This window comes from Asterias rubens, chromosome 20 (assembly GCF_902459465.1).
Source record: "Asterias rubens chromosome 20, eAstRub1.3, whole genome shotgun sequence".
NCBI classification, from domain to species: Eukaryota; Metazoa; Echinodermata; class Asteroidea; order Forcipulatida; family Asteriidae; genus Asterias; species Asterias rubens.
In genome coordinates, this window is record NC_047081.1 from 5458816 (window position 1) to 5485026 (window position 26211).

The window sequence follows — 26211 nt, forward strand, 5'->3', positions numbered from 1 at the left end:
GAACAAATATAAAGACATTGTTAATGCATTTACAATGGTTCTTGAGAGGGACACAAGATGCATTTATATACAAACTGAAAAGTTATACAATGCACAAAATATCGTGTGTCAGTTATTTTCTTTTGACAAACAAAATTTTATGATTCTAGAGAGCTCAAGATTACAATTTTTGATGTTTTGGTTTTATTGTTTTTTTATATTCAAATTTTAATTCTTAGAAAAATGAGATGATCCTACACAAAACAAATTTCACTGCTCAGGTTATGTGTGTATACGTTTTTGAAACCGTTTGTTATTTGTGTGTAGAGTTTTACATCTTTCATTTTAATTCTCAATTTTACTTAAAAAAGAAACTAATGAAAAAATTGCTAATTGTCTCGGTAAAAAACAAGCAATTGCATCTTTTGTAGTATTGTACATTGTAGTTACATGTACATACCTACATTGTTTTGGAAAAGGTCAAAACTGCAAGCTTTAGACAGTGCTGTTCTTTTTTTATTATAATTTTCAGGCACTGTGTGAGGTTAACACTAGTTATAAAGAGCTCTGTGGTATGCATCGAGGTAGGCCTACGTATACACGTAGTATGCATTGAGGTATAAAGGCTTATTACGCACTTGTACCTGAATTTCTGAACTAATAACTGCATGACGTGCAGTAGATTTGAATGAACCTTGGCCCCAAAATGACTTGTATACATTCCATTCAGCTACACTTACATGTACATGGTACATACTTGTACATTAAATGTTTGGATGCTTCATAATCAAATAGGGTGCATATTTCATATGCGTGTAGTAAGGCTGCAGTATAAATGTAATGTACATGTATTCAATTCAGTTCAATTCAACGCAAATTTATTTTTCATGTTGACAAGGACAATTAAACATACAGTTGAAAACAAATAACAATATGTTATTTTGAAAAGAGATGGATACCACATAATTCAACATGCTGGGACAAAGTTTTGTTTTGCTTTTGTACATTTCCCTTTGACAGACAAGGACTTGGACACGAAAAGGATAAAACCAGGGGCGTCAATCCGTCTTGAAAGGTGGGGGGGGGGGAGGGGGGGGGGGACATAACATTTACGGCGGGGGAATTTTTTTAGCCCGTAGATCATATGCTCTCTGGTGCAATCTAGTGAATCTGAGGGGTGATGTTCCCCCCTCTCAGATGTTGGAATTTAATGCCTTTTTCAAACTACGATGCACCTATTCTTGCTATCATGGTTATTGTACCTTAAAAGCAACTCATTTATAGCGTTGTTATACCCATATTGTTTCTGCATTCTAATGCTCAGATGGCGTTTCATCCCTTTCATCACCAGACCTAAGAAATATGTTTTATGGGGCAAATCTGTCAGAACTTCTGTAAAATGTGAGCAGCAGTAGAACCTTTTGGGTTGACAGCATCTTCAAGTGCGGATCTATGAACCAAGTTTTAGGGGGAAAATCTGTCGAAGAGTGAGCTCATGAGTGCAAAACCTTTACGGCATGGGTCCGATTTTCATGATAAAGGTGGTCAAAGGACACAGGGAACATTTGATACTGTGTCCCCCACCCTTCAAAAATGGGGTGAGTGGTGTTGGGTACACGTCCCTTCAACTCTTGCAAGGGGAGGTGCAAATCTGTCACGATAGAGCATGCATCCAAGAAGCCGTTATGGCATGGGGTGCGGGCCCGATTAAGGGCCCGGGAAAATTTTACATTTAGATGCTCTGTGATGCAATCTGGGCCAATTTTGAGGGGGATATTGTGTCATCCTTTGCCCACAGGATTAATGCCCATATAGGGACACAGGGTTTCATCTTACATTGTGCAAAACTTGGGATTCATGATAAAGGTGGTCAAAAAGGTGGGGGGGGGGGGGGGGACATTTGATATTGTGTCCCCCACCCTCCAAAAGGTGGGGGGGGGGACATGTCCCCCTGCCCCCCCCCCCCCCCTCTGATTGACGCCCATGGATAAAACAATGACATGGACCAGATTGGTCAGTATAAATAATTATCAAAACAACAGTATTTGTACATTTAGTGTATTAAAGAGGTGTCGTTTCAGTTTGTTAGAGAATGACATGAGTGAACAAGCCTTTTTAATATCAGAGTTGAGCAAACTAGGATATGCATGTTACAGCATTTCGACACCTTGTTTTTGACAACAAACTTAAGTCTAGTTTTAGTACTTCTTCTTCTGCTAAGAAGTCACTGCTCCCTTGTCCGCGAACAAAAGCACCCTCCTAAAGCTCATATGAACTTCACACAACGTTAGCTATCTATTAGGAGATGAAACCGTTTCAGTTAATACGTCACCAGGTGTCAAGTTACAAGGTTTTAGAGACGATTAGAGGTTTTACAACGATTAGAGACCTTGGGTTGCTTTTGGCGGAATTTTACAACATTATACAACCTTGTGTGACATCTACTTCCTTATAATTTAATACTGGCAATATATTTTTGGAGATGTTTTCAATGGTGTTATAGTCTGGCAAAGGTCTAGCTTAAAAAAGAAGAAGAAGCTGTGTCTGAAGTGGTGGCTATGGCTGCGGCTACGACCGTTGCCAGGTGTGTTGCTAAGGGCGTCCTATACTTCAATGCATGACGACGCGGCGATCCAGCCTGTCTGTAGCCGTAGCCTTAGCTGCCAATTCGGATACGGCCTAAGATTGATGATGTCACTAAATTTAAGGGCGCCCTCTAGCAGCAGATTAAAAACATTTCAAAATACACTTTTACTAGATGTCCGTGGCAGAGTTTATGATACATCTTTTGGTGACAGTTTTTATTCTTTTGTTTTAACCTTGACAGCCCCTGTACAACTTGTAACTATTGTGCATGTCTAAAGATTTGAAATAAATAAAATGAATAAAATACATAATTGGGCCGAATTCATAAAAAATAGCAATTGCTTATACAAGCACAGGCACTAAACAAAAGCAAAAGTTCATAGGCAGAAGCTGAAGCAAAAGCAATTGATTAAATTTGTATACAGGTACATAACTTTTTGCTTTTACAAATTGCTTTTCCTCAAGGTAGCCCAGCAATTGCTTGTAGTTTCTTGTAAGCGCTATTCATGTGCAATGAAACATGCGTAAATGTGGAGCTTAATAGACGCAGTTTTGTAAAGGCTGCATAGAGTTGTGATCAAAAGGTTGTCAAATGTGATCAAAAAGAGAGTGCAGCTTTGGTCAAAATCATCTAAAAACATCCTGTGCTACAACTTATGAGAAATCTCAACCACCGAGTAGCAAGGAAATAGAAGGCATCTCAGGGTGCCAAAGCAACAACCTTCGACCGTCAAGGGTTACGATCATCAATAAATCCAAAACTATAGCAAAGGCAAACAAGTGTTTAAATGGTGCTTTTACACCTAGAAGAAAAATGTCAGTTAGAAACAAAAAATGTCGGGCATTAGGCCTAATGAGCCAATTTCAAATCAAGGGATAGGCCTAATGCAACTGTGTGCATTTAAGTGATAGTGAATCAAGTCAGACAAATCCAACCTCACATAAAGCTGGGCTCATATTACTCCTAGAAGTATGTGCGTTCCGCTATCGTTTGTTCCGAAACGAACCTTGTAGTTCTAGTTGAAGTAGTCTCATACTTCCTTCGAATGCAAATGCAAAGTGGATTTTGGTGAGGCAATATGTAGTTTGTAAGGGCTGCCCTTCAAAAAGTGTGACACAAGAAAATTGATGAAATAGCAGGAAGAAGGATCCCTGCATAACAACAAGTTTTGAGTTAAGGTTTGTTCAGAGCAAATTAAGTGTTCACAAACTATACAGATTCAATCAATATAATCAAGATTCTCTACACTCGCCACTTTGTGACAGTTACCCAATGACTTTTATCAGTGGCAAACGCTTGGTTGTATCATGGTGTTGCTCTAGTTTATTCATGGAGGAAGGAAACCCACATTCTGCTGAACAGAAGCACCAGAGCTTGAGTTTGGTGATCTTACGTGTACGTATGTATGTTAAACTTTAAAAGTTTCCACGAAGTACAAATTCCTGGTTGATATTGACTTTTTTTCATCTTTAAATCTGTTACAGGATCCTCGATTCAATTGTGAAATTGATCTGCAAACAGGGTACAAAACAAGAAGTATGCTGTCTATGCCCATCAAAGCCCCTCTAGGGGAGGTGATAGGTGTGGCGCAGGTCATTAACAAGATTGGCAGTAAAGATCGGCATGAAGCTTTCACAGATAGTGATGAAAAGGTAATTTAATTGTTACATTTATGTACATTGTGAAAGATTGAACAACTGTGTTCGTATTCAGAAAATAATTTTGGCGTGTTGTGGCCAAGTGGTTGAGTGCACTGGACTTAATTATAATAATAATAGGGTCTTTCTACAGTAAAGGGTAATTGAAGCTTTGTGCTCCATTTGTCTGTCAAAATGTTACGTGGGTAATTTCCAGCATGGATGTACTAACAATTTTTTAAAACTTCTACATGTTTGAAGTGTAGGCCTTACCAAACCTACTTACAGGGCAAAATTTCATGGTTCTCAAAAGTCTGCGCTCACGATCACCATTTTCCGCTTACTGTGCAAGCGCGGAATATAATGTGCAAGCTTGGAAGCACACAAACAAAAGAAATCCCTGCTAAGCAGTCTATTTTGCTTGACGTTAGCGCATAATTCACTCCTTCTGCAAGTTCCCATCATGATAGGCCTGGGTGACAAGTGAAATTTACTACTCGACTAGTCGCACCTCAAACCTAACTACGACACTTGTCGAGATAAAATACGGATTCTCAAGATTTGTGCCGCTATGTGCCGCAAGGGCAATATTAATTATGTTGCGAATGGGTGACTAGTGAAATTTACTACTCGACTAGTCTCACCTCAAACCTAACTCTGACACTTGGCGAGATAAAATACAAATTCTCAAGATTTGTGCCGCTATGTGCCGCAAGGGCAATATTAATTATGTTGCGAATATTAGTAAGCAACACAACTGGTTCACCAAACAGGTAGTCGGGACAAATATTTTAGTCAATGTGTGGACACGATTATGAGTAGAGAAAAACAGTAGTCGCGACTCAAATAATAGAGAGGTTTCGCAGAGTCACAGATACTCTTACGTGAACGGATACGTCATAATACGTCATCACTTGTTGAGGTCCATGTGACGTATAACTGTTGTACACAAGTTAGAATAGTCGCTCAAAACGGGAATCTGTCGCCATACACGTAAGTAAACAACGAGTATATTTTGTTCATGTTTTTGTAGCGGATTGTTATTTTTTAATGTACCAGGTTTTCACCATGTCTATTATAGGTATCATACATGGATGTAGTTGGACATGTTGTTACCCACCATGCTTCAGAAAAAGAGAAATGGCGACCCCCATGGGCGCAGCCATTTGCTTAATAGCTCCCTCTGGAGCCTCAAGTTTAGGGTATTCGTTAGAATTTTGCGAAACAAAACTACACAGCTCACTTGACGCGAACGCGTACGGTTCAATATCTGTATACGTATTCGAATCCGCGACTCTGCGAAACCTCTCTAAAAATTTGTAGTCGCGACTTTAACACTAAAGCACACTAGACGCCCCGGCCTACAAACGCTATGGGATTAAGGGAGAAACAAAGAATAATAACAATAACTAGACATTAAGTGTTTGTGAACAAACACGAAGCTGTTACGTGTTGTTTTGCTTACATTATGTGCTTCTTTGGCCCAAGGAATCTATCACTGAAAAAAGGTTTCAAAAAAGTTGTGTAGCTCTTGATATAAGGTCACACTTCCCTGTTGACCCGTAAGTAAAGTTCAACATGGGCTCACAGCTACCAAAGACTAATCTGCAACGCCCAAGGAGTTTATCACGGAAAAAGTAAAAAAATCGGTTGTTACAGATCTTGATATATAGTCCCACTTCCGGTTGACCCAGAAGTAGAGGTCAACGTGAGGTCACAATTTTCCAAAGTTAATATTTATTGCCCAAGAGTCTTTAACTGAAGTTTGAACATTGGCTGTGTACTTTTTGAGATATGGTCCCACTTCCGGTTGACCCGGTAGTAAAGGTCATCATGGGGTCAAAGTTGTATCAAACTAATCTTAAAGGCAGTGGACACTATTGGTAATTACTCAAAATAATTATTAGCATAAAACCTTTCTTGGTGACGAGTAATAGGGAGAGGTTGAAATGGCTCCCTCTGAAGTGCCATAGTTTTCGAGAAAGAAGTAATTTTTCACGAATTTGATTTAGAGACCTCAGATTTAGAACTTAAGGTCTCGAAATCAACCATCTAAACGCACACAACTTCGTGTGCAAGGGTGTTTTTTCTTTCATTAATATCTCGCAAGTTCGATAACCGATTGAGCTCAAATTTTCACAGGTTTGTTTTTTTATGCATATGTTGAGATACACCAACTGTGAAGGCTAATCTTTGACAATTACCAATAGTGTCCACTGCCTTTAAATGCCCAAGGAGTCTATAACTGAAAACAAAATTAAAATTTGTTGTGTAGTTCTTGAGATATGGTCTCACTTCCGGTTGACCCGGAAGTAGAGGTCAAAATTGGGTCACGGTTTTTCCTCAAAAATTGTAATGCCTAAGGAGTCTCTAACTGAAGAAATTTGTTTAATCGGTTGTGTAACTCTTGAGATATGGTCCCACTTCTGGATGTCGGGGTCACGATTACCCAAGACAAATCTGTCATGCCTAAGGAGTCTATTGCTGAAAAAAAACTTTGAAATCGGCCGTATACATTACTTCTTGAGAAATAGTGCTGCAAAAAAAAATCATTAAAGCTTCTAATTACCATATTAATTGACACGTGATGACGTCACAGTATCAAAATTGTGTTTTTCATACTAATAAATTTCATAAGGTACACGATGGTATGTAATGTAACTTATCCCAATCCAGTGCCTTTTCAAAAACCCTATTAGAATGACGTTCTTTTTAACGAAATTCCTAAACGTACGTAGGAAACGTAAGTAGGCCTATTGGTTGTGTACAAATCCAATGGAGTGTGTACAGAGTAATAAGTCCTGAACGCGGTTAGAAAATAAATAAAAAAGATGCCAACTTCAGGACAGCGTCGTAGACTCCCCACAAGTAAGTCCTCAACCCAAGAGTCCTCACTGTGTTGCCAGAACTATAGAAAAGGTGAAACAATGTCATGAATAGTGTCAAGTAAAGTGACTACATGTACATCCACAAGTACTATGTTGTACCCATTCGGCCAAGATTTTAATTTATTCGTTAATCATAGACGTATCATGATAGCTTTTAAGGGACTGAAACATATGTTATTAGGATCAGTGTATTTTTAAACACAGACTATCAAATTTAGGAAACGAACAGATAAATTATTTTGAAGTTATTGTGTTTTTGACCATTTTAATGTTGACATTTGAAGAACCATTGTGTTTGTGCACAGACACAAAATGTGCAATACCTGATGTCATGGTGACGTCGTCAAAGATTTTATGCCGGCTATCACCTTAACCGGACCCAACTAGTATAGCTGAAAAAAGTTTCAGGATCGGTGGTGTATATTTTGAGATATGGTGTTAACTAGGTTTGCTAATTAAACTATACCACACGGCACACAACAGTACTTGATACGAGGTATCAACGAGGTTACAAAACATTGTAACCTCGTGGAGTAACCTCGTTGATACATCAAAAGCCGTGCTTCGACCCCGCGGAATCATGTACTGATATGTGCCGTGTGGTAGTATCTATGCATTTCGTGAAGTCAGAGCGGGCCGGTGCTTGCGTAAAGAGCCGGCCTTGGACAAGGCTAATTTCAAGGCAGTTTTCACAAAGCTGTGATTGCGCAATCATGGCACAATTTGCCAACTAGCCATTTTGTGTCGTAATTTCCACATAAAACCAATAGTTGTGAAAGTAAAAGCTGGACTAGTTTTGAGATGTGCCCCCTTTCATCATATCAAAAGTTGAAAATAATTAGACAGTGCAATCTCCATATATAAGATTTTATGTTTTTTTCCATTGAGGTGTGTACAAATCGTGCCTGTAGGTGTCTAGGCTCTTTGGTTCTTTTGATGTCAAAGGTCACACCCTCTATAAACCCGCTTTAGAACACGGCCCAGCTTGATGCTTTCAACCAACTCTGTGCATACAATCGCCATTCTCAGCTTCCTGTGCAAGCTCTGAAAGTGAAATATTTGCGCAGGCTTCGAATCAATGATTACGATGAGTTTCCCTGCGCACATGCAAAAATATCCCTTCCAAGCAATGAAATGCACTTTAGGGAGGACCTTGTATTCTAACAAGCGGTAATACCTTGTTGTACCGCGGTGTACACGAGGTATTGAGCTGAAGGTATTACTTGGCTGTAATGAAATTATCTTCGGGTCAATGCACACCACTGCATTTCGTCACACGCATATTCATGACCGAACCCAGGCTGGCCAGTCAAGGTAGAGGCACAAAGGGACCAATTTATATGACCTTAATCCCCACTAATCTGGGAGTAATCTAACAAAAGGGTGATAACACCTCGTTTAGCAGCCCCTGAGTTTGAAAATAACACCCAGTTGCAATAGTTGTTGCCCATGTCCTGCCTGTTATCCCTGTTCTGAAAAATTTTCAGTCTCATAATATTATTTTCCTCGTCCTGGGTTATTTCCCCCTCCCAGGTTTATTTCCCTTAATATTTTTCCGTCCCGGGTTGTTTCCCCGTCCCAGGTTTATTTCCCTTAATATTTCTCCGTCCCGGGTGGTTCCCCGTCCCAGGTTTATTTCCCCTAATATTTCTCCGTCCCGGGTTGTTTCCTCGTCCCAGGTTTATTTCCCCTAATATTTCTCCGTCCCGGGTTGTTTCCCCGTCCCAGGTTTATTTCCCGTAATATTTCTCCGTCCCGGGTTGTTTCCCCGTCCCAGGTTTATTTCCCCTAATATTTCTCCGTCCCGGGTTGTTTCCTCGTCCCAGGTTTATTTCCCCTAATATTTCTCCGTCCCGGGTTGTTTCCTCGTCCCAGGTTTATTTCCCTTAATATTTCTCCGTCCCGGGTTGTTTCCCCGTCCCAGGTTTATTTCCCGTAATATTTCTCCGTCCCGGGTTGTTTCCCCGTCCCAGGTTTATTTCCCTTAATATTTCCCCGTCCCGGGTGGTTCCCTGTCCCAGGTTTATTTCCCTTAATATTTCCCCGTCCCAGGTTTATTTCCCTTAATATTTCCCCGTCCCGGGTTGTTTCCCCGTCCCAGGTTTGTTTCCCTTAATATTTCTCCGTCCCGGGTTGTTTCCCCGTCCCAGGTTTATGTCCCTTAATATTTCTCCGTCCGGGGTTGTTTCCTCGTCCCAGGTTTTCTTGAATGCAGTAATATTTCCAATATAATCCAATAAATTCAAACAATTATCATTTCTTCTCAGTATCATTACTTCTCTGTAATGCCTTACAACTTTATTTATTCTTAGCCAAGTCAGATACCAAAATATCATCACATATTCCTTGCTTTCATTAATCCAGTAATGGACAGGTACCCAGACTCTTCTCCATGAAGGACGGCATGGTACAAGTAGTGGTCTGATTTTGGACTTGACACGTCTCTAAGTAGGTCATGAAATGTCCGGGATAAACTGTTGAAGGAGTTGGTGTAAGCAAGGGACCCTTGTTCTCGCGGATTGTCTTAACAGCTTGGACAGCTCGGACGGGATGAGTTGAGCAGTGGAGGCAAGTGTCCTTGTCACACTTCACGATACATAGTTCTCTCGGTCTCTTGTGTAAATGTTGGATGGCAAAAAGCAATTCTTGATGAAGTTCATCATCTTCCGTAATCTTTGCTTTAGACCCAGATGAGATGATTTTATGCACAGTTTCATAATCGTCATATGGTGCTGATTGCCTTCGGCAAGGTTGGTGACTTGAAGAGATCTCATGTCCATCGAACTTCCGGCCATTCCAAAAAGCATTGATCTCTTCCATAGCGTTGTCAAAAACCATGGCTTCCTTTTCTGCTCTTTGGTCCGAGTTGAGTCCCGACTGGACAGAGGGCGGCTGCGTCTCCCCGTCTAATGTGCTTCGAAGTCTTACTGATGTGAGCATTTTGCTCAGAGGAGCCCATCCATGCTCTATGGGGTTCGATGCTGAATTTTTGGGTGCATATTTGGTTAAGCACAGAAAATCCAGGTCAACTAGGCGAAGGAGGCGAGACAAAAAGACTGCAACTGTCCACGACGATTCGTTCCAGTCGGGTCCCCAATCAACAACGAGCACTGCCCCTGTCTTTCCTTCGCTGGCAGAATTCTCCAAAATAGGAAGAAGATCGTTTATGTGTTCTTGAATCGTCATCTTGTGAAACTTTTGAGATCTGTTCACAATATGCATACGGCCAGTTCTCGGTGTGTATAGATGGCTGCGCCCAAGTTCATCTTGTACCTCTGTCGGTGCATCGCTCTTCTGCTGAAGCTCCATGTACCCACATGGAGTGATCAGGTATCCAGATCCTTGAGGAAAGTCATGATCTGGGTAGTTTGGGGAGTCGTTGATCATGTGGACTTTCTTTACTTGATGGTACCGACTAACTGCCATACCGCCAACGTGTACTTTGTTCATGCAGTCACATGATAGAGCTACGACTTCGTTGGAAAACTGAGCTGCAAACTCCAGGCGGTACTTTACCCTACAGCTACAGTAGTGGGAGTCCATGTGGAAAGCACGCTCGTCATTCTTCTTAAGGGCCACTTTAGCCTCGATCAACCCTTTGTAAAGTTTTCCCGACTTTCGATGTTTACTAGGTGGTGCCATCAACCGAGAGCAAGTGGTCGTACTGATGGACATACCGGTTATCTCCGTCTCAAGGTGTCTCTTTAGGGAGGGGATCGACGTTCTGCATGCACGACCCACACTTGATCGGCGCCGTGAGTCTGCAGCGTAGCTTTGTTGAGTCACGAACGCAGTTGCCGTTTCCACAACCTGAGGGAACTTCTCGTGAAGTGGTTTACGACCAGCTCCTTTCCGTGGGCAGTTGTTCTTCTTCCTGAAATCTTTTCCTTTCCGGAATGGAGATGGCACCTGAAAACAAATATGTGTGGTGATCATTAATTAAACTGTTGTTTCAAAATAAAAAGGGAATACTTAAAATAAAATAAAAGATAATTTAACAATTTTGAGGATTCAAGGTTCTCCTTAGGCTTAACGTTTATGCGGGCGCTAATCAATCCTGCATGATCGTCATATTTCACGCACGATCGCCAAATTGCACAAATCATAACTGCACCATTGGCATATTGCGCACATTATTACTGCACTATCGGCATATTGCGCACACTATTCCTGCACTACAGGCATACTACGCACACTATCACTAAACTATCGGCAAATTGCGCAATTTATTACTGCACTATCGACTCAATTGAGTCTTGGATACAAGGTTCCGTTCATCGGCTAAAAATGTAGTCAGGATGCCCTGCGACACAGAGCAAAATTCGCTTGCAGGTGCAGGTACCAGTGAACTATAATTCCAACATACAATTTCAATGGACACCAGCGATTATTTTTGCGTTTGATTGTGGATTGTGTGGATACCAAAATGCGGGTTTTTGTAACTATTATTGCGTAAATGGGCATATACATGTACACACACACACACACACACATATAGTCTGAGCTTTTTTCCATAGCTTACCTTTCCGGGTTTGAAGACGTAGTGATTCTCATCATCGCTTTCGCCAAACAGCCACGAGTCGTTTGAGCTATCAAGGGATGGATCAAGCAATAAATCTAAAAAGTCGTTGTCCATTTCGTTCATTCTGATCAATATCTGCCAATGTTATAAAGGTGAACTATATACTTCAGAATAAATCGAAACTATACTTTAAGAGATGATGTGTACGTCTGTTCGCTTTATCAATTTAATGATTTTGATTCTTGCAGAGGTGTTTCTTACTTGATATGGTCTAGAGAATTACTAAGCAACACAAGATTCTACAGCTAATCACTGATCTTTCTTTCCCATCTGGAGAGTGCATCTTTCTTTATTGAAAGCGGTCCTTTTGACAAACCGTGTGGTCAAGCGCAACGCATCTTAATCTATAAAAAGTAGCTTTCTTGATCGGTGGCTGTTTGAGCCAATGATCACACTTGACACTATTGTCAATTTCATCGCATACTCTCCTGATGACACCATCGACTAGGCATTTTCACTTTATACAAAAGTTCCTTCTACTCAAGACGCATTTTTGTTGTTGAATTTATCCTCCAAATTCTTTAGCACATCCAAAGATCAATCATTCATCATGGACACAGGTTAGTACGATTTATAAGTTTTAAAGTGTGTATATAATTTTTGGTGGAATTTCTATTTCTATATAACCCAAATAATGTACATTAAAACATAACCAACTTGGAGGCTAAAACATAAATGACGCGACTTCCACAAATTGTGGTGTCTATACTAAATTTGAAAAATAGTCCATACAGTTTATAAATAATTATTTTGTTTTTACCCATACACCGATGAGTGTTTATCACTGTATATACCCAGTAAAACCCAGAATGAACCCGATGCAAATTTTCCATCATATTTTAGTATTTTAATATTTATGTATGTTTTCTGCTTTTCTTATTACAGCAAAAAGACCAAGATTGGTCGACGAGTCATCCGACAGCGAAGACGATGCCCCACTCGCCTTAATTGCCAATGACCGATCCCTTACTGGAAAACAGCAACATGGGCGGGATACCCAAACCATCATTCAACTGCTGATGGAGATTCGCGCAGAGCAGGAGAGACAAGCGGCGATCTTAGACGAACAGGCCCGTCTGCAAGAAAGACAGAGCAACGAAATCCAAAATTCAAAATGTATCAGCAACCGTCTCCAACATGTACGGCCTGCTCAGAGGACGCATTGATAAGAGAAGTCGTCTCACCAGCAACGAACCCCAACCAGACAACGAACCCCAACCAGACAACGAGAAGACTACATCAGGGTTGACGAAGGCCGTAGCAGACCTGGCGGACGGGTTTGTGTCCATCCCCATCCGGCATGAGGAGTACCGGCCAGGGGTGGTGTACGAGCCGGTCGGGATTCCTGCTGATGACTATACATCGATCCTTAATCGGTCAGCCACGGCACCTACCTTCGTGCGGGGATTAATGCCATATTTTTTCGAGAAAGACGTTTTGAGAAGATCAAACTATGAAGGTACCACTGTACTTAGGCAGGACCAAGAGCCATTGAAGAAGGACAAACTTGACCGGCGGCTTGTTATGTCCCTTTTGGACCAAGCGGAGCTAGAATATTCTGGTCATGTTTTTGATCGGAAGTCGTTCTCCAAAATACGGGCCTCAATTAATGATAAATGTCGCCACACCTGAACAGTATTCTTAAACATCTCTCCAGGCCAACTTTGTAAATATTTTGATAATGTTTGATTTTTTTTAATTCGTAGACTGGTATCTAAATCATATCGATTGAGTTGTAGACAAAAATGGAAAAGAGTAATGATGCAATAAACATCTTATCGTGGCAATTAAACAAAATGTATAGAAAGGCAGTGTTTGTTTTTTGTCTATATATTTATTTAATTAATACTTATTTTAATTTAAGTTCGGATAATAATGCTGGTTAAATTTCCCTAGAATTTTCTCAGTCCCGCCCATAATATTACGCCCTCCCGGGTTTTCTCAGTCCCGTCTCTTGTCCCGAATGTTTTCAAGGCCCGGTTTATTTCTAAGTCCAGTATTATTTCCCCGTATGCATACTTATTTCTCAGTCTCGTAATACTTTGCATGTCCCGTTTCCTGTCCAATAATATTTCCAAGCCCGGATATTTCTTCTTCCTAAATATTTTTCCGCGCCCGGTTAATTTTCAGTCCCATATTAAATTCCCCGCCCTCTAATATTTATCAGTCATGCATCTTTGTTTGTTTAGGTTTGTTTAAAGGGGGAGGTTTTAAGATAGATTTGTTAATGTTTTATTTAAGAGACATTACATTTCCCCGAAGGATACCAACGCTAAACAAACAATAAAACTTAGCAAAACAAACAAATAAATATAAAAAATAATATAACTTGTCAATCCCATGTCGAGAAAGATTTTACTTTAAAAACATGTATCACTTTCTGCCTCTCCAGTTTATGACGTTTATGGCTGTAAGCCAATAATCCCTCAATCCCCCTTAATCTCATAACAATAGCGCTCGAAGGTGGACTGGTTTAAGGATTCTCTCCCCCTCAAGTCCTTTCATCAAGACGTCTATTGTGACGGCGCAGCCATTTTTAATGAGCCTCACTCTCCTCCTGTTTGACCTCTTGAATACGGAGTATTCATGAACCACAAGATTTCCATTCATAAAACCTTGTGATGGCAATACCTTGTTGTACCTTTTGTACACCGTGGTACAACAAGGTATTACCGCATGTTAGAATACGAGGTCCTCCCTTATGTAAGGGCACAATTTCCACGCTTCTAAAGTGTAAATTCTTTGATTACGGTGAATCAGAGTCATTAAATTGGGCCATACAGTTTCACAAGATAGTTTGTACACAACAAGAAATTTCACATGTTTGAAGTGTACATGTAGGCCTACAGCAATCCTACTTATTACACATGCGCTTACGTTCACCATTCTCCGCTTAGGGGGCCTACTGTGCATGCGCGGAATTTAATGTGCAAGCGCGGAATTTTTAGAAGCACACAAACAAAATGAATCCCTGCTAAGATTTGTACGCTTTACGGAACCTCACAATTCAAACGCTGGATCTTTGCTTCCAGAGCAGAGCAATTTGACATTGGGTCTATTTGCACAGGATTTGTTCATGTGAAGCTGATGACTAGGGTATTTTCCTACTTGACTATTCGCACCTCAAACCCAACTATGGCACTTGTCACGATTAATTTTTGATTCTAAAGAATTGTGGCTATTTCTGCCGCAAGCACATAATTAATTAAGGGAATAAAAGGGTAGCGATGAGTTCTTCAACGTACGTTTAAAGCCGGCAGGGTCGGCAGCCGTGTGATAAAGGCCCGAGCCGAAGGCGATCGAGGGCCTTTATCGCACGGCAACTGCAAGTTTTTAAACATACGTTTAAGAACGAGTCACTACTCTTTTATTCCCATTCATAAATGCCCTTATGATAAAAAACGTAAAAAAAACCTTGTGCTTAGATTAGGTGCTGGTGATAGCTATGATTTGCGCTTTCCGCGTGATAATCTTGCGCGCCCGATCGAGGAAGCAAGCTCAGTGTGCATAAACAGAGCTTCAGTGTACATTAACAAAAGGTTTATGCACACCCACGTGATGCACTCTCCACCAATAGGAGTAGAGAAACTGTCTGGGGTATTTATATGTTGTTGTGAATAGTAGTAAATAAGGGACACAACTGGTTCACCAAACAGGTAGAGCACGGTTCATACTTCCCGCTAATGCGAATCAAGTTTTCAAGTCAAGGTGCTGTTTTTGCAGCGAAAGTTTCGCAAGAGTTGAGCACAAGTCAACCGTTTACATTTTCCAGTCATGATTGGTCAAAACCCGATCATTATTATTGGATGATAAGGACCAGCTTTGGAAAACAGTAAATAAATCGCCCCTAAACCAGCATACAGTGTGTACAAATAGTTTGCGCTTTGCACTGTATCGCATGCTTATTCATCATAGTTTCATAGCAACTTCGCACACATGCGTGTACACGCTGAAAATGTATCAATTTTGATGTAACAGGTGCGCGCGTATAAACTCATTTGTCTATATGGTCTTGTTTACAGCGAAATGCTACATGGACGCTGAGCTCATACGCGTGATTTAATGCACAAACAGTTATCGTTGAATCATTTACCTCCTTTGACCCCAGTGAAGGCGCTTAACAGACCATTCTTTTAAAGAGTCAGTGGTCTCAAAGTATCAGTATTGTGATTAATGCACAAAAGAGAAGGGAATCTTCGAAAGCTAAAATGTGGCCCCTGATTATGTCTGGAAGTATCACTGAGAGAAAATCACAAAATTTGAAAAATTGTATCTGTTCGTTTCGTTAAAAAGGTATTTATTAATCATGTTAATAGGAATAACAGTGTTCGGACCTGGTCTTCACTATGTTGGTGACTGGCGCTGTTAATAACGGGCCTTGCCTCGGTCGGTTAACAGCGCCAGCCACCAACCCGGTCATTACCACGCAATGAAGACCGAGTCGCACTGTTATTCCTCAAGTATGAACCGAGCTGCGAATTAGGCTAAGTAAACCCAACGTATAGGCCTATAGGGCCCCGGGCCAGTTTATCCGCAAAATTTCGCACTGACGCTCACCTTTCTCCGCTTACTGTGCTAGTGTCAAATATCTGGCGAACTTGCGAATAAGCGAGGATATAAACACGCTCAAGCATACATTCCCTGCTAGCTGTAAAATACACTTAACGTAAGCGCATAATTGCCTGCTTCCGTAAGCGCCGATTCTTCCCTTATGGTAAGCAGAGCCATGTATCAATATAGAATCACTTCACTTTTTCTGAATACTTTTGCTGATTCGTAAACCATTTTGCTTATTCGTTACAGTTTTACTCATTACACAGATGCTTGTTGATGTAGAATTGTAAAGGTAATTACAATCAACAATACATCCATGTCATTCAATGTTTCACCACAACACATATGAACGATAGTACCATTTAAATTTTTCATTAATAAAAAGATGTGAATGAATCAATTTGTGTACTAAGAATCACTTCGCTGATTTGGAATCAGTTCGCTTAGTCTGAATTATGTCGCTTATTTGGAAATCATTCGCTTATTCTGAATCATTTTTTGTCATTTTGCAACCATTTCGCAACCATTTCGCCTTAGTAACGATTTCGCTCATCTTTCATTCGTAACTATTACGCTTGTTGATAAAGATTGTGAAAATTGTTAACTAATAATAATAAATAATAAAACAGTATCGCAATATGAATTGGCATTCCTCAAAATGAAAAGCATTACAAGAAAACAAAAACTTAAAGGCCTATATTCCCCAATAAATTCCAAAACAAATAATTATAAAATTAGGCCATACCAGCTGTATACCTTAAATGAAACCAATAAAAATACTTACTACTTAAACAACTATAAAGCCTAACCTAAAGGATCTGAAAAATTACTCTTTATACTAAAAAGTTAAAATTACATCTTTATGATTCACCACAAGATTGATGCATTGATAGTAGGCCTACCATCGATGGTCATTTATAAAATGTGTATGCCGTGTAAACTTCCAAATCTCAGGCAGGTGTATTCGTCCATGCACGGTCCACTTTTACTCGTAGTCGTACGTGTACATGATGCCTTTGATCGAAGCCAAATAAGTAAAGAAACAAGTTTTTATGTTTCACATAGGTTTGTCCTCAGTGGTAAGGTTTAGAAAGAAAAGACTGGCACTTTGTGTTGTTTGACAACATACATTGAGCGAAAAACTGCAAAATAGCGCTATTTATTAGCGAAAAGGTGGTTGCTCCATGTTTCTACCTCGTACGTAATACATCGAAGAACCATATGTACATGTACGTAGAACCGTAGAACTTCCTCCTTAGTAGTGCGTGCAAAATCAGGATCGTTTTATTTTCCAGGAAAGAAGCTTCTAATGAGCCAAAAATTTGAAAAATAAGAGCATGTTGTACCGATTGTCTTAATGTAGGTACATATTTCTTATTGTAAAAAAAGAAGTAAAATGTATGCGTTATTATATTGATTTCGTCGAGATTTCCGGAGGATTCGAACTCTGATCACTTGGGTAATAGCACCCGCGTTTAACTGCGGCCCCATCGGATCATCAACACAGAGGCAGTGATTTTATTCTTTATATAATAATTATATAAATTTATGAAAAATAATTTCAAGATAACGTGACACAAAAAATTACTTCATTTTGCACATCTTCAATACCAAGAGAATCAAAATATGAAAAAAAAATGAAAATCGGATGTTTATTTTGGGAGATATGCTGTTAACAAGATTGCCTAATTAAATATTCATATCATTAATAACTCGGCTAATTGATTAAGAGATTAAAAAACGTACGTAAAAAACTAAGTTACGTACTAAGCTTCGATTTAACAAAGAACTCAAGTCTGTCATTTCTACCGTTTCTAAGATTACGTCGCCACAAAATTACGTGCGTTAAACCTATGGCGTTAAACCTACGTGCGTTAAACCTATGGCGTTAAACCTATAACACAAACAAAAACGTTTCTAAAACGTTTAAAAAATCTCGACGAAAACAATACCTGTTCCGACGGTAGGTCGGAACAGCTAATAATAATAAAAACTAGACATTAGGTGTTTGTGCACAAACACAAAGCTGTTCCGTGTTCTTTTGCTTGGATTATGTGCTAAAACGACCAAGGAGTCTGTAACTGAAAAAAGTTTGAAAATCGGTTGTGTAGTTCTTGATATATGGTCCCACTTCTGGTTGACCTGGAAGAAGAGGTCAACTTAGGGTCACGGTTATTCAAAGTTTATTTTTAATGCCTAAAGAGTCTAAAACTGAAAAATATTGAAAATCGGTTGTGTAGTTCTTGATATATGGTCCCACTTCCGGTTGACCCCGGAAGTAAAGGTCAACATGGGGTCACGGCTAGCCAATGCGATTGTCCAATGTCAAAGTAGTTAATTAAACTGAAACAAATTGAAAATCGGTTGTCTAGTTCTTGAAATAAGGTCCCACTTCCGGTTGACCCGAAAGAAAAGGTCAACATGGGGTCACGGTTTTCAAAATTAATTTTTAATGCCTAAATAACTGAAAAAAGTTTGAAAATTTGTTGTGTAGTTCTTGAGAAATGGTCCTACTTCCACTTGACCTGGAAGAAGAGGTCAAAATGAGGTCACGGTTTTTCCAAACAAATTGTAAGACCTAAGGAGTCTATTACTGAAATTTTCTTTAATCGGTTGTGTAACTCATGAGATATGGTCCCACTTCCGGTTGACCCGGAAGTAGAGGTCAACTTGAGGTCACAGTTTTTCAAAATTAATGTCCATGCCCCAAGGAGTCTTTAACTACAGACAGTGTAAAAATTGGTCCTGTACTTCTTTAGATATGGTGCTGCAAGGATTTTCACTGTCACTCGTCAATAGAGGGCGGTATATAAGATGAGTGGTCCCTAGTTGAATAATGTAAAAACTTGTATTGACTCAGGTTTGTTTGATTGATTTGGTTGGTTTCTTGAGTTCATGCCAGTATTTTAAGAGTCCATTGTCATGTGACAAACGACTTAAGGATAAAATCCTTGTTTTTGGTTGGTGGTTTGATGTTTGATCTAGTACGAGTGGATTTTACTGAACTCTTAACCACCAAACTCTGCACTTACGATCACCATTTTCTGCTTAATGTGCAAGCGCAAAATAAAATGTGCGAGCTTGGAAGCACACAAACAAAAGAAATCCCTGCTAAGCAGTGTATTTCGTTTGATGTAAGCGCAGAATTCACTGCTTCTGCTAAGCATTGAATCTTGGCTTCCAGAGCAGAGCATGACATTTGGGCCCATTCGCAAAAGATTTTTCATAAGGTTTATCGCGATTCAGAACCCCAATGCTATGTGGAAAGGAATATGGGGCTGTGTTTATGCAGTTTCTACGACTCGCGCATGCAACGCCTATACCTTTGTGGGGGTTCAACAGCGCTTCTCTTGATATTTTGCAATTCGCGATAAACCTTATTAAGCAAGTTTCCATCATGATAGGCCTGGGTGACTAGTGAAATTTACTACTCGACAATAGTCGCACCTTAAACCCAACTACGACACTTGTCGAGATAAATTACGGATTCTCAAGACTTGTGCCGCAATGTGTTGCAAGCGCAACATTTTATATGTCACGAATAGTAAGAAGCAACTCACTTGTTTCACCAGACAGGTAGTCGGGACAATTTTTGTAGTCTGAATTTGAGCACGATTATAACGGAGTAGAGAAAAATAGTAGTCGTGACTCAAATAATAATTTGTAGTCGCAACTTTAACACTTAACACACTAGTCGCCCCAGCCTACTTTTGCACAAGTAAACCACGGGTATTATCCTGCGAATGCAAATTTTTAAGTCACTGTTGTCTTCGCAGTGAAAGTTTTGCAGGAGTTGAGCACAATTAGTCAACTGTAGCAAATTTTTGGTTGCGAATTGTGAGGCTCAAGAACACATTCCCTGCTAAGCTGTTAAATACGCTTAGCGTAAGCACAATTCCATGATTACGTAAGCGCTGCGATTCTTTCCTTTAAAAGCCATTGGCCCAGAACCAAACTATATATAGCTTTTTAAACTCAAAAAGCAGCTAAACACAGCAAATACATGTTGTGAATCAAGGTAATATTCTGCTCATCTGCAGCAAAATGTTTTGCCCATTCATTATCAGCTCTATAACATTGAGCCACTCAACCCCCTTAGAAACGTCAGCAAAACAAAATCTCTGCTTTTGTATTCCTGTCAAAGAGTTTTTGTTTGTCATGGTCTAATTTCAGAAAGTAAAGCAAAATACTGGAATAAGTTTAGGCAAATGGTCCCCGGCGCGAACAAGGTGACTCACCCGTAAAACATTCCAAATCCCATGCGGTCTATTTTCGTCGTCCACGATCGTCGCCTGAAACGAACCCAGTCCACGTCGTTGGGTACCGGTCAACTCGGTCCCAAACCAACTCGGCCCCAGTCAAGAGCTTGATACGTTGACAGTTTTTTCACTCATTTCTCAAAAACTACAACACCACAGCAGGTAATATTTTAAGGGAAGCTTTCAACTATCATTATCTTCAAACTGTTTAACTTTAGTGTACATCTTTGGACACGATGGTGTGTCGTCGTCGTCGAAAAACCCTATTTAATTACGCACGTTCATTTGAACGAAAACCCTAAACCTTCGTACTTTGTACAAGCACAAAGTAATGTGTCCGGAAGCCGGTATCCAGTTATATTCAAATGAGTAGACTCCTCTCAAGAAGTCACAACTCATGATAGGTACATACTGCATAGCATTTACCATAGATGATGTTTAACAATAACATAGAAGTGACTGAATCCAGTTATATTCAAATGAAGATTACGTGGTTAATTAATTAAGATTTTTAACATTTGTTACATTTTGAGTAAAGCTTCAATTTGGTATAATAAACTCACTCTTTCGTATTATGGTTTAGGAGATTAGGCTTTAACAAAATGCCCTGGTTAAACCTATGGGCTTTTGACGGATACAAAGAATAATAATAATGTTAAAAATAAAAACAAATCAAAATCTTAACAAAAACAATAGCTGTTCCGACCACTACGTCGGAACAGCTAATAATAAAAATCTCGACGAAAACGATACCTGTTCCGACGGTAGGTCGGAACAGCTAATAACAAACCTGTGAAAACTTAAGCTCCATCGCTCATCGGAGTCTCGCCGTGTCATGACATGTGTATACTATACATGCTATAATCCGTAATTCTCGTTGTCGAGAATTGATAATTGTTTTAATGTTTTCTCAAAAAGTAAAGCATTTCATGGAATAATATTTCAAGAGAAGTCTTTTACCATAACCTTCTGTAAACCCTGTAAGTTATTTGTAAATCTGTGAACTTTTATTTTTTTTCTGTTCCAAAAGTGTATAATGGTTTTAAGTTTCACTTTTTTACAAATAGTTCAGGGATTGAAGGGCACTTTAGTAATGTACACTGCTAAAAATGGTATTCTTGAAACAAGAAAGACAGCTTATTTTGAGAAAATATTTCTTGTGTCACTCCCCACAAACTTTTTCTAGGGAGTGACACAAGAAATATTTTCTCAAAATAAGATGTTTTTCTTGTTTCAAGAATACCATTTTTAGCAGTGTAGTCTAATATTGTTGATTTGGTATTCATATTTCATTAAGAGTTGGCCATTGATATTGAAACAGCCACTCTTGTCTTTTATGCATTGGTATCACAACAGCTTAGTGCAAGGAGGCATCTACTTATCAGTGTATGTCATCCTTTGCAGCATCCACATTGAATGGGAAGTCAATTAATTTTGTTGACAACTGAAATCAAGTTGGGTACGTCTCGTGTCAAAGGTCAGCTTACAGGCCGATCGGAAAATTCATGAACGTCGCGCAGAAGTAAGTGACAGACAAGGAAAAATTACATCGCTGGAGATTTGAAACACCGATTGCTCTGATAGTTGACCAGGTATCGCAGCAATCATTGTTACAAAATAATTATTATTTACACGTATTTTCATTGTATTTTTTTCGAACTCATTGACTGTCTTAAATATTAGTATATATCACATGTCTCTTATTGTTGATATTTTTGACGGAAAAAAAGAGACGAATGGACATTTACAGATTTATTTTATATTATTTTTTTTAACTGTCGGATTTGATTGTCTTTTGCTGTTAAAATTATTTGTCAACATCCCCCACCACCTGCGCATTCAAAAGGTAAATAAATGCCCCTGCAAATATGAACTTTTGATCATTTAAATACCTCAATTATCTAAGAGGTTGTTGAGGTCTGTCAAAAATGCTTACTTCAGGGACTCAAAATCTTCTACCTTAATTTATTTGAAAGGCATGGGCCGTCAAATTTGTGTATGATATCTTGCTAGGTACATGTACCTCTTAGTTTATTACAATGTATAAATAAACAAAACAGCTTTCACTTATGAAAATATCAGGGTCCGAATTTCAGACTTACAAATGGTCCATATAATAAAGAAGATGCCATACATGTACATGTATGTTGTTGCTAAGGTTCTTGATGTTAGGGCGAGGTGTTGGTAACCTCTCAGCCCTAGTATTTTTTAATCATGGTTCACTCTGGGTGGTTTTGTTTAGTTTAAATTTTATACCGTTTTTGAGGTTTTTAGACTGCTTTTTCTATACTATTTAGTGTTGTTTTTAAAATAATATTGTATTATTTGTATATATTGTAAATTTTGTTGACTGTTAACTGTATAAATTTATTTTTAGGGGGAATGGAATAGTTACTGTGATATCTGATGGCTTATTACATGTATATTCACGATATCCTTTTCCTTCCTATCTTGTTTTTGCAGGTATTTGCTCAATATCTGCAGTTCTGTGGAATCGGTATCAACAATGCAAGAATTTATGAAAGGGCAACAATGGAAATAAGGCGAAATCAGGTAGGTGTGTCATGTGTTACTTTTGTCTACACTTGCACCAAATACATTTGCTTTTGAAATGCCACTATTTGTACTAGTGTTTCACTAAATAACAGATTGGCCTGTTGTGTAATGGAGCAAAGCCTCTGCAATACACGTTTCATTGTTGAAGGTGTATACATGTACAGAAGCTTTTTGATTACACAATGATTTCCTCATTTTTGTTGTATTCATAGCTTTATTGCCTAAAAGCAAGTGCAAATATAGATCTTAAAAATTTATTTTTTCCCCCCCCACATTTAACTGTCCATTACTTAACAATGCATTGGGCGATTTGACTCATTTTCACGTAGCGGGTCACATATAGTTTTGGTTGAACAGAATAATGTGGTGAAAAATATACTTCCAATATTTTTACATAAAAATGTGCGTTAAGACATGTTGATCATGAATCAAGATGGTGTATAAATATTTGACCCGGCGAAAGTGCATTTTTTGGGTCAAAAAACAAAATGGTCGCCGTTTCCCCTCCAAAACCATTACAAAAGTCTTTATCCAAAACACATTGTACTATCGCATTTGTCATGGTAGCAAGCCTTATTTGGGCGAGTTCGCATCACATTTTGGGGGGAATTTACTTTTATTTTCCCATTCCATGTTTTTCTTGCAGGCTCCGCTTTTTTTCCCGTTCGGTTTTTATCTAATGTTGTTTTAACATCCGAAATAGATTATCAAGCAGTACGTACCTGGAATCAGGAAGCACTTTAATTTAGATTGATTTTGACGTGTGAGTCGGGGGCTAGACCCAGTTCTGTCATTGGAGCCGTTGTTGTTAATTTTTCGAGTTGCGCGATGTCCATTGGATGTCCATTATATGTGTATTTAAATGTCATTGTTCCATTGCACCAATAGAGGGCGCTTCACTAAAAGCTGAATTAAAAATCCAACACCTTGAGACAAGATTAGGCACAAATGTTTTTTTCCACAAGACGTACGTTGTGTGTGTGTGTATGTATTTTTGCCACATCGCACTTGTGGAATTACTCTAAGGAATGCTACACAAATATCTTGAAAATGAGGATGCACAACACATTGTTACATATAAGAATTGTGGCCTATGTTTCTGTGAATGTTCTGTCTACGCTGCAGTTTAAAGCTTTTTACGTTCGTAGTGTTGGCCCACAATCCAGACAAGTTTCCCAATGGGCCAAAATCGGGACACAGTTTTCTGCTTTTTTTAAATGACCACTCACAGTCCTGGAAAGGATTTGAACACAAGAAGCTAAGGAAACACCAAGGACATAATCTAGAGCAGGAAGAGGGAGAAAGGGTAATTAATAAGGCCCCGTTCCTACTGGACCCCGCATTGATCTCGCAATTCGAGAAAAGGGCGGTCAAGACCTCGAAAGGGAGATCAAAGGTTGATCAAAGAGATGTATGCGTAAGTGAAACGCAAGGGAGATGAGGATCTGACCGTGCAATTTTGATCCTCCTCGGGATTAGGATTAAAACGGGATCCGATCGCCCTAGTGGATTAATGGGCGATCAAAAGGCTAGTTGGAATGGAAAAGTCGATCAGGACCACGCAATTTGAGGGCAAACATCCGATAGGCTCGACTGGCACAAAAACAGTGGTTTTTTTCCCTCTTCTATTCCCAGCACACACCACCCAAATACAAGTAGCCACAGCTTGTATTTGGACAAATAAGAATTGTAAGTAAAGCATACAGCAGTATTGACGTCACGTGACGATACCAACTACACGTTCTGTATTACGTGTCTACATTAAACGCATATCAATCGATTTTGTTATGCATTTTTTAAAGAATGAATATGTACATACGTACTTTCTTTAAAGATGGCAGCTCTCAGCAACACATGTCCTTTAACCCTTTTAATACCACATTGTTTATTGCAAGCGCCCAACCGGATACCGCATTGTAAACGGGGGTCTCACTGCAGCTGCTGTGTACCGCATTTTTTTTCTCCTTATAGCATTTTGCTTATAACATGTAGCAGATCAACTATTCGGCAAGTCTTAGTTCATTCATCTAGATTGGTTCATTTCATTCAAATAGAAACCTTTGCAAAAGAAATGGCATAATAAAATCAATAAATGTACATGTATTGCATAAGTTTGATAAACAACTTTTACATAACATACAGGTAGGCTACACATAAAATGTCTAAGTGAACTAAAACATTCAACTAATGTAACATTGAACTTTTTTAACTCAAAAAAGACATGTAACTTTACTATTATCGGAGATGCAAGTATCCAACAAGTAAATAAGTTGTTTGGGAATTTTATATTAATATCATTGTTTTAGCACATTGTTTTTTGTCAGTCCAAGCATGTCCCAACATAAAATCAAATTAAGAATAATAACATGAAAGCAGTAGTCCTGTTTTATTCTAAAATCACAAACGTTTACAAACGTGATGTACATGAGATTGCATTTAGCTTGGTCAGTAAAATCTGTAAAAGTGTTAGACGATTATACATGTATTTAACATGCAATGTGCAATGTCTATAGTCTGGTCCCCTGACCAAAGATTCCTTGACGTCTCTTGTTAAAAATCTTAGGTCAGGTATCACCAACGGTTAAAAATAGAGCATGACGCAACTTGTCAGGGTCGGGGTCATCTCCAGGGAAACCATGTCTGCACTATGCGATAATGTAACCCTCCTCCCGACGGCTGCCAGGCCGGAGGGTTACGAGATTATTTTGATCGGCAATTAATGACAATCTGGTTCAACACGTATAATTTCGACAGCTAGTCACCAGATTTGCCCCATTTTTACCACTTTCAAAAATCATGAAACTTAATCCTCAATCATTCAAAGTCTAATGAACACTCAAGTCAAAACACCTATGAAAAAATATTTTTGAAGAAAAAGGACAAAAACTTACCAGATCGTGGAGCGATTTCCCAGGTTTATATATTGTGAACTTGTCGCATCACTTTGCAAACGCTTTATTTAGGCACAATGCCTGCATTGGCAATAACTGCCATAAAAACTCCTGGATCACGGCCGACAGGACTGACATTACGAGTCCATAACGAACATCAACGATACTGTCCGAATGTTGACGACAACACGTTCGGAACATTTCGGATAACTTCGAAAAAGGAGGAATTCCTCCTTTTTGGTCACGTGATTTTGGGTGATACCGGACCCTAAATTCGA

At 39.2% G+C, this 26211-nt stretch overlaps 2 protein-coding genes across 3 annotated transcripts in view; both read left to right on the forward strand.

Annotated features, from left to right (window-relative positions):
- LOC117303718 (dual 3',5'-cyclic-AMP and -GMP phosphodiesterase 11-like) overlaps positions 1 to 26211 on the forward strand; it is a 156926-nt gene that overhangs the window by 20827 nt on the left and 109888 nt on the right. For both annotated transcript variants that reach the window (XM_033788015.1, XM_033788016.1), the window contains exons 2-3: positions 4051 to 4218; positions 22950 to 23039. In XM_033788015.1, coding sequence (XP_033643906.1) covers positions 4051 to 4218; positions 22950 to 23039 — 258 coding nt within the window. The remainder of the gene's footprint in view (positions 1 to 4050; positions 4219 to 22949; positions 23040 to 26211) is intronic.
- Positions 12622 to 13475, forward strand: LOC117303719. The gene has a single exon (XM_033788017.1). The coding sequence runs from the start codon at positions 12811 to 12813 to the stop codon at positions 13303 to 13305; it is 495 nt and encodes a 164-aa protein (XP_033643908.1). The 5' UTR covers positions 12622 to 12810; the 3' UTR covers positions 13306 to 13475.

Coding starts and splice junctions, on each gene's coding strand:
- LOC117303719 (XM_033788017.1), top strand. CDS start 12,811: ATGTACGGCCTGCTCAGAGGACGCATTGATAAGAGAAGTCGTCTCACC.